General features: G+C 52.5%; 1 protein-coding gene across 2 annotated transcripts in view; it reads left to right on the top strand.

Annotated features, from left to right (window-relative positions):
* The first annotated feature begins 5,757 nt into the window (after positions 1–5,757).
* Positions 5,758–9,568, top strand: part of SHROOM2 (shroom family member 2) — an 11,451-nt gene continuing 7,640 nt past the window's right edge. Inside the window, exons 1-2 of one of the 2 annotated variants that reach the window (XM_014587570.2) lie at positions 5,758–6,572; positions 8,578–8,749. In XM_014587570.2, the coding sequence (XP_014443056.1) occupies positions 5,953–6,572; positions 8,578–8,749 (792 nt within the window). In that variant the 5' untranslated portion in view covers positions 5,758–5,952. The remainder of the gene's footprint in view (positions 6,573–8,577; positions 8,750–9,568) is intronic. The other variant, XM_014587569.2, reaches the window with a different exon arrangement.

Raw genomic sequence — 9,568 nt, 5'->3', positions numbered from 1 at the left:
GTGACAGTGGGGAACCCAGTAGGTCTCCTGGCTGGCTCAGCACCACGTCTGCTGGAGGGCCCACAGACAAGGCCCGTGTGACGGGGCCTGCCAAGCTGCCTGCTGCTCAGGCACGGCTCAGAGATGCTCTCACCCTGGCTTCTAGGGACCTCCAGGGATTTCCCGAGCAAGAGCCTCCACCTGGCCTCTGCTTCCTCCTCCTGTCTGTCTCTGTGGGCCAGGCCATGTGTGTACTGACACCTCCCTTTGCCCCTCCCTCCATGCCAGGCATTCGTGCATCCTGCAAACATTTCTTGAGCAGTTTCCGGGAGCCAGGCCTTGACCTCAGCAGTAAGAAGCACAAAACAAGAGAAAATAGACTGTCCCCACCCTCTGCGGAAAATGAGAGTAACCATTGGTTTCAAATGAAAATGTATAAATGCCTATCCTAAAACTAAGAAGTGTTCGAGTTATGTTTTTTAATTTTTAAAAAAATTTGTTCTAGGGGGATCAGCAGTTAGCATAATGGCTATGTCGCTGGACTCCCATGTAGTCAACCACAGTTTGAGTCCCGGACCTGGTGGCTTAAACTCATGCCGGGCGCATGAGCGTGCGCGCCCTAGATCCCAAGGGGAGAATGGAGAAGGGATTGCGGCGTTGCCATCCCCCCTGGGAAGTGATGTCTTGCTTTCTGTGTCTTTCTGTCTTTCTGGCATGCACATGCACCCTATAGAAAAAAAACATTTTTTTTTTGTTCTAGGGCGTGTACACTCACCCAACAGAGACAGAGAGAGAGGGAGGAAAAGTAAGAAATCCCTCCTCTCTCAGAGGGGATGGCCATGCCATACTCCCTTCTCCATCCTCCTCTAGGGATTTTAGGTAACCACGTCCCATGATTTTCAAGCTGCCGGGTCCAGGACTTGAACCACACAGTCAACTGTGTGGGAACCAGCCACTTTAATCCCCATGCCACTGCCTTGCCTTAGTTTTTTTTTGGGGGGGGGAGGTTTTTCACTATAGTGCACTGGGCTCACCAGACAGAAAGAGACAGAGAGACAGAAAGCGAGAAGTCACCCCCCAGGGGGATGGCCATGCCGCAATCCCTTCTCCTCCATTCTCCTCTCGGGATCTTGGGCATGCACGCACACGTGCCCTGCGTGGGTTTTAAGCCACGGGGTCTGGGACACGAACCGTGGTCGACTACGTGGGAGTCCAGCGACATAGCCATTACGCTAACTGCTGGTTCCCCCTCGCCTTAGTTTTTTAAAGTTTTAACAGTTTTATCTATGAGAGAGATAGAGATGCGTACTCTGAACACGTCTTTATGCTGAGAACACCCCAGTCTTAGGCAGCCTTGATCGTGGGTGTGTCAAGGGAGCATGCATAGGGAGATCCTGGGACATGAACCTGGCCTTTTCTTCCCTTCTTTTTGGTAAGATTTTTGCTATAGAGTGCGTGCACTTGCTGGAGACACAGAGAGACAAGAAATTCTACACACACCCTTCCTGGGCCAGGGGATGGCCACACCGCAATCCCTTCTCCTCCCGTCTTCTCTTGGGATTTTGGACATGCACGCACACGTGCCCATTGTGAATTTTAAGCCTCTGGGTCCAGGACGTGAGCCATGGTCGACTATGTGGGAGTCCAGTGACGTAACTAGTACGCCATCTGCTGGTCCCTGTTTCTTTCTTTTATGAGAGACAGACAGAGACCAAGAGAAAGAGACAGCCATCCCCACCAGCAGTGCCTCACACCACGAGGCAGCCCCAACTCCAGCCACCCAGATCTCTGGCTCAGCCTCACATGTGCAGTATTTATAGGGAGGCCCCAGGATGGGAACCCGGACTGCCCCAGCTGAGTGTAGACCCGCTGTGGCTGCCCCGCCATCTGGCCGACAGGAGGCTATTCCTGTGTTTGGGAGTGTGCCTGCCTGAACACAAGGCCCAGGCTGCTCCTGGGTCCTCTGACACGTTGACCGTCGGCTCTACTGTCAGTGATTGTGAGTCTTGTGAGTAAGGCGTTTAGTTCTGGAAGCCCAGGGACGAGGCTGCCACCTGTGCGGAGCCATGGCAAGGCAGGTAGGCCGGGGCTTGGCACAGCGCACACCTTTGGTGTCTTTTCCCAGTCCGGCCTTTCAGTCAGGAATTGCCAAGACTTGGTCACATAAGGTCTGAATCACTGTGGAATTGTATATGTTAAAGTCTGGGGGCTGTTTTGTTTTTTTTTTTTTTTTTTTTTTTATTGAGAGGTTTTTGGTACCAGGTGCGTGCGCTCGCCAGACAGACAGAGACAGAGAGACAGAAAGAGAGAAATCACCCCCCAGGGGGGATGGCGACGCCGCAGCCCCCCTCCGTTCTCCTCTCGGGATCTTGGGCACGCACGCACATGCACCCCGGCATGAATTTTAAGCCACTGGGTCCGGGACGCGAACCGCAGTTGACTACGTGGGAATCCAGTGACATAGCCATTATTGGGGGCTGTTTTTTTGGGGAAGAGATTTTTGCTATAGGGCACGTTTACTCACCAGAGAGACAGATCGAAAGCGAGAAATTACTCCCCAGGGGGTGGCCATGCCACCATCCTTTCTTCTCATATTCTCCTCCTGGGATCTTGGGCATGCACACACATGTACCTTGTGTGAGTTTGAAGCCACCAGGTATGGAACTTGCACCATGGTCGGCCTCGTGGGAGTCCAGCGATGTAACCCCTACGCCATCTGCTGGCTGTGGAAGTCTGATGGTTTTAAAGAACGTACACTATTTGTGTTTAGAAATGACCGGAAGTCTGGCAGGTGGCATGGTGGTTAAGGTGCTGGATTTCCACATTGCTGTCTGCAGTACAAGTCCCACCCCCAGCAGTTTGAAGATCGTGCCCATTTACGTGGGAATCCAGTGACATAGCCATTATTGGGGGCTGTTTTTTTGGGGAAGAGATTTTTGCTATAGGGCACGTTTACTCACCAGAGAGACAGATCGAAAGCGAGAAATTACTCCCCAGGGGGTGGCCATGCCACCATCCTTTCTTCTCATATTCTCCTCCTGGGATCTTGGGCATGCACACACATGTACCTTGTGTGAGTTTGAAGCCACCAGGTATGGAACTTGCACCATGGTCGGCCTCGTGGGAGTCCAGCGATGTAACCCCTACGCCATCTGCTGGCTGTGGAAGTCTGATGGTTTTAAAGAACGTACACTATTTGTGTTTAGAAATGACCGGAAGTCTGGCAGGTGGCATGGTGGTTAAGGTGCTGGATTTCCACATAGCTGTCTGCAGTACAAGTCCCACCCCCAAAATCCTGGCAGGAAAATGGAGTGGAAGGGATCGTGGTGGGGCCTTCCCTCGGCGGGTGAGTTCTCACTTTCCTTCTCTGTCTCCAGCCAGTGCATGCACCCTATGGCAAAAGCCTTAAAAGGGACCAAGAAGAAAGAGGTGATCAAGAATTGGCATTTTGTTGGAAAGCGTACGTTCGTTAACCTGTGGAAGGTTTGGTTTTGTGGTTTACTTTGTTCTGTTCTGCGTTCCTTCACTGGCAAGACCCATCCTGTGTTCAGGTCAGCAGTTAAAGGGTAAAAACCGGTCTTTAGGGACCAGCAGTTAGTGTAATGGCTATGTCGCTGGACTCCCATGTAGTCGACCGTGGTTCGAGTCCCGGACCCAATGGCTTAAACTCACGCCGGGCGCGTGTGCGTGCGTGCCCAAGATCCCAGGAAGAGAATGGAGGAGAAGGGATTGCGGCGTGGCCATCCCCCCTGGGGGATGATTTCTCGCTTTCTGTCTCTCCATCTCTCTCTGTTTGTCTGGTGAGTGTACACACGCTATAGCAAAAACTTCTCCGAAAAAAAAAAAAAAACCACAATGATCTTTAGAGTACCCCAGCTCCCCTCTGTACCTTGGGAAGCCTGGCGTATTTGTGCACAAGCGATTTCCAGCACATCCTGGGTATGCATGTTTGGCTTTATTTTTCTCTTTTTTCTTCTCTCCTGGGAACCAGCAGATGGCGCACTCTCTCCAGAAATGGTTTGGAGAGAGCTTGGTCCAGCCGCCCTCATCTGCAGTCTGCCTGTGTAGCTAGCTCAGTGTGCTGCAACCGAAGCAGCAGGTTTGGGATATCACTGTCGCAGGAGGCACTGTAGCCTCTGCTGGGAGGATCATTCCGTTTCTCTATTCCCTGTGGGTGCCTTCCCAGCTCCGGCTCCTTTCACAAAGATTACAAAGAAGCCTTTTTTTATAAAAGAGTTGAGTGCCCCACGTGAGTCCCTAAGAATCATACAGAACTGGTGAGTTCCCTGCAGACCGCAGGGATTCTTACCTCACAGGTATGAAAGTTAGTGCCAAGAGCCGCGGGACAGGGAAGGAGGAGGGAAACAGGTGGGTCTGCCTTTTGAGGGCACAGCAAATAATGCAACCAAGACTGCTAGGTCAGGCAGTTTTCTTACTTTTACAAGTAAGAGTCTTGGGCCTCACTCCCCCCAAAAAATGTACTGGCCCTCGATGGTCCCACACACAGTCTCCTGGAGCCACTTTTATGCAAATGAAGGATTGAAAATACATGTTTCTGATTGGGTAATGTGAGCTGCACTCCCATTGGCTATTTCCAGGCAAATAAAAGATGATAACTGCAGTTCTGATTGGTTAATACAAGCCACTCTCCTATTCTGCCTTGCTTGTAAAACAGTGGTTGGCATTACGTTTTTTGTTTTTTTTTTAAGTTATATGTCGTGTCATTCTGGCTGTTGGATTTGGTGAGTCAGTGCACACAAGCATATGAGGTAGCTGTGAATGAAGCAGCTTCTAACGTATGAAGAAGCGGTGGGGACCCGCTGACAGCAAAGACAGCCACCCCAGGGACCAGCAGTTAGCGTAATGGCTATGTCGCTGGACTCCCATGTGGTCAACCACAGTTTGTGTCTGGACCCGGTGGCTTAAAACTCATGCCGGGCACGTGTGCGTGTGTGCCCAAGATCCCGAGAGGAGAATGGAGGAGAAGGGACTGCGGTGTGACCATCCCCCCTGGGGGGTGATTTCTCGCTTTCTGTCTCTCTGTCTCTGTCTGTCTGGCGAGCGCACACGCCCTATAGCAAAAACCTCTCCAAAAATAAAAAAAAGACAGCTACCCCAGTGGTGTTCTCCAAGGGAGGAGAACCTTGTAGTGAGCACCCAGGGACCTGCTTTGAGAGGCAGCTAGCAAAGGCACTGAGGCCTCTGTGAGAAGGTCCTGTGCCCTGCAAGCTTCCTCTGCTAACGGAGGCTTCTGAAAGTTTGCATGGTCTTTGGAATAAAAATGCATATGAACGTCGGGCCAGCTGGTGGCTCGGTGGCGAAGGCTGCTGGATTCTACATGGCTGGACCATCGAGGCCCAGACCCGGGAGCTTGAGAAGTATGTTGGGTATGTGTGCTTGTGTAGGAAAGGAGGGAGACTTGGAGAAGGGGATTGTGTTGTGGCCGTTTCCCACGGTAGGGGAGGCTTTCTTTCTCTCTGTCTGTCTGTTCCCCTCAAGTGCATGTGCTCTCTGACAAATTAAAACAAAAAAAAAAGAGAAGAAGTAAATATTAACCCTGGGGCAATGCTGTGGGTGGCTGGCCCACACAGGAAAGTTCTGGGTTCATTTCTCCCTGTGCACGCCAGGTATGCGCTCTGCCTGTGGTCAGGGCTCGCTGACGCTGGGAGTGGGTCGTGGCAAGACCCTGCTGGGGTGCCGTCTCTCTCCCTCTCTCCTTGTCTTCCTACTCCCTCTGTCTCTCTCCTTTATGGACATCCCCAACCCTCATAGTCATCACTGAACCCCCGGAAGACCCTGCCAGACGCTGTAGGTGTGTGGTCGAGTTGGAGAATGGGAACAGGTGGCCGAGGGTGAGGAGGCCTAGTCAGTGATCCCGGGGAGCTTCCCAGCCTCCTCTGCCTCCAGGACATGCCGTGAGGAAGCTCCTTCTCCTCAGGCGGTGGAGCAGAGGTCCTGCGAGTGCCCTGCAGAATGGAGAGCCCCTTCCATCTTCGTCCAGCCGCAGGGGCTGGCTGCCCACTCCATCCCCAGCGGAATGTTCCCTTCTCTTGCAGAATCGAGCGGGTGATGGACAACAACACCACGGTGAAGATGGTGCCCATCAAGATCGTGCATTCGGAGAGCCTGCCGGACAAGGGGAGCCGCCAGAGCCTGGCGCCGCCCGCCGAGCTGCCCGTGCTGCCCAGTGGGCTGGAGCGTGACCAGATCAAGACACTAAGCACATCCGAGCAGTCCTACTCTCGCTTCTGCGTGTACACGCGGCCTGGTGCCGAGCCCGAGGCCCTGCATCAAGCCCGGCCTCCCAGTGCCCATCTGCCCCCGGGGGGCAATGGCTGCCCCTCCCCTCCTGGGCTCAGCTATGTGAAGGCCAAAGAGAAGACTATGGAAGACCTGAAGTCGGAGGAGCTGGCCCGGGAGATCGTGGGCAAGGACAAGTCCCTGGCGGACATCCTAGATCCCAGTGGGAAGATCAAAACCACCATGGATTTGATGGAGGGCATCTTCCCCAAAGATGAGCATCTCCTGGAGGAAGCTCAGCAGCGGAGGAAGCTGCTGCCCAAAATCCCCTCTCCCAGAAGCACAGAGGACAGGTGAGTAGACCTGCCTTCCGGGTGGCACGGTTCTGCCCCACCTGAGGCTTAAACACGGAGAAGGGGCACGTCTGATGTCTGTTTTCATGACTGCTGTGGGGTGGCAGGTCTTCCTAAGGGCTCCCCTCTGCGTAGAACTTTCTGGCTTTTTGGTTCACCTCCTGAGACCCTGGGGACAGTGACACCTTCGGGGCTCGGCACTGCACCATGACATTTGCAGCCTCTGAGCTTCCTTGGCCCGAGGCCACATGGTCGTGTCCACAGCCGTTCTCAGCGGCACCGTGGGGTTGGAGGGGGCTACAGGCCCCTGATGGGTAGATACCAGGGCTGCTGCCCAGTGTCCATAGGATGGCGTCCAAGGCAGAGATGGCCCCACCCCAGAGGTCCAGACCTGGTCATCAAAGGAATGAGGCTTCCCCGAGGATGCAGGGGGCTTTCACCATGCACGGGGGGATGGCATTACAGTAGGAGTGTATTTTTGTGCAAAGCAGTTTTGAAATGCACTTTTTTTTTTCTTTTACATAATATGCATATTTACGTGAGTTCTTTGAAGACCCCCGTATATATTTTAAGGAGCTAAGTTTTTTTAAACATTCTTTTAGAGGGCCAGCAGGTGGTGTGGAGATTAAGGGCACTGGACTCCCACATGGCCTTCCACGGCCGACCTCGATTCAGGTCCCAGACCTGGTGGCTTGCTTTCTCACTTCCCCTCTCTCTTTTGCTCTGTCCTGTTCTGGTCAAATAATAAATTAATTAACGTTAAATGAAATAATTCTTTAAAAAATCCTTTATATTTGCACAAATTATTTTTTTGTTTTGTTTATAAGCTAAAAGACACATTGCTCACCAGAGGGAAAGAAAGAGAAATTCCTCTTAATTGAGGCACGGCCACATAGTCCCTTCTCTGTTTCTCCATCCTGCTCGGATTTTGAGCACACACACTCGCATCAGGCATGTTTTCCAAGCTGTGGAGTCCAGGGGATGGCCACGTGGGATCTGGCTCCTTAACCACTAGGCCGCGGGACTGGCCTGCATTTGCTTTCATGAGTTTGAAAGCTTCCTCAGACTTTCCGTCACCTGACCGCGAAGGCCTATAGGCATGACACCTCTCCTGCCGTTTATGCACGCTGGGTCGCACAGGCCTGGGTCGTTGGCAGCTGTGGCGTGACTGTAAACTGCAGCAGTGAAAGACCATGAGGAGAGCTCAGCCTCAGGCATGACTAGCCATGTGGCTGCCCCGAGTGGGAAGCTGGGGAATGGCGTTTACAGGTGCATCCACGTCCTGTCCTCCTTGACCCCAGGCTTCCCATGGGAGCGGCCTGTGCCATCACCTCCCGGAGGAGATGGTGAGACGTTCATACTTGTTCAGGTGGTTTGCCCGTTTTAAACCCTACGTTCCAGTCCTGGCCTAGGTGGCACCGTCCCCAGCATACTAGACTAGTGCTGGACGCGCCACGGGGACCTGGGTTCAGATCCCGAAAAGCTGCCGGGGTGGGGAGAGAGGATCATGCTGTGTCAAGACCTCGTGGAGAATGCTTCCTCTCTCTCTCGCTCTCTCTGTCTCTGTCTCCTCGTGCACACGCCATCTTTTTTTTTTTTTTTAAATAACGACTCAAGTGGTTTTTTTCATTATTTATTTAATTTTATTTATTCATTCATTTATTTTAATTAGACCAGAGAAGTCAGCCATGTGGGAGTGTCCAGCTCCTTAACCTCCTTAACCACCACGCCACCTGCTGGTCCCAGTGCACACGCCATCTTTAAAAACAAAACAAAGCTACACTTGCACCGACTTCATGAGTGTTCCCTAGGCCGTGTTGGTTTTCCTCTTTGGTTCTGGCATCGTCCCCCACCTCTTCCCCCCACCCCCGTTGGCTGTCCCGGCTCCCTGGCTGTCGGCATTTTGTTAGCACCAGTGTTGATTGGTCACAGCCCAGGGGCGGGTCTGAGGGGTGGCTCTGTGTGCATGGTCACGGCGTATTGACGTCCTGCCATCTGTACCCAGGAAGGAGGAGCCGAGCGTGCCGGCGGCCGTGTCCCTGGCCACCAATTCCACGTACTACAGCACATCGGCCCCCAAAGCAGAGCTGCTGATCAAGATGAAGGACCTGCAGGAGCAGCAGGAGCCGGAAGAGGATTCGGGCAGCGACGTGGACCACGACCTGTCGGTGAAGAAGGTAAGGAAGTGGGAATCGTCAGGGAGAGGAGCGGGGGGCAGGCAGAAGCCGCCACCGCCACCGCCATGTTTTTTTGCCCCAGCTGAGACTCCTCACCTCACATTGGAGGGCATTTGTGTCCTGCATTCATGCAGGGGAACAAAATTGAGACCAGTGTTAGGAAGTCCTGGCCATTCATTCTGTGTTCTAGTCTTGGGCCTTTGTCAAATTGTTAGGTTGTTGGAAAAATCATGATGTATTTGTCTCTGCAAAAACGCGTCATGACTGTCTCAACAACCTAATGGTTTAAGTTCGGTTGATATGTCCCTTCCACTCCAGCTAAAATCTAGGGGACACAATTGTATGACCTTCGACAAGTCCCCTGTCATCTCTGAATAGCAAGCTCAAGTATCCTTTCCCCACCTTTCATGGCTTTTCAGGATTTTGAGCATGCACACACACGCCTGGTATGTTTCTCAGGCCTCTGGTTCCAGGACTCAACCCATGAGTCAGCCATGTGGGATCTAGCCACCTTACACATTAGGCCATGGGCAAAATTTAAGTTTTTTTTTTTTTTTTTTTAATAAGACCTTTATAAACGGTTATATTGGATATGTTACTGACTTTATTTTTTTAAGAGATTTTTGCTATAGGGTTCATGCACTTGCTGGAGAGAGAGAGAGAGAGACAGAGAGACAGAAAGCGAGACATCACTCCCCAGGGGCATGGCCACACCACAATCCCTTATCCTCCACTCTCCCCTCGGGATCTTGGGCACACACACACACACATGTGCCGGCGTGAGTTTCGAGCTGTTGGGTCCAGGACTCAAACTGCGGT

Source organism: Tupaia chinensis, unplaced genomic scaffold, assembly GCF_000334495.1.
Source record: "Tupaia chinensis unplaced genomic scaffold, TupChi_1.0 Scaffold000222_1, whole genome shotgun sequence".
NCBI lineage: Eukaryota > Metazoa > Chordata > Mammalia > Scandentia > Tupaiidae > Tupaia > Tupaia belangeri.
Note: the sequence above shows the minus strand (reverse complement) of the source record. Positions and strands in the feature narration are given on the sequence as shown.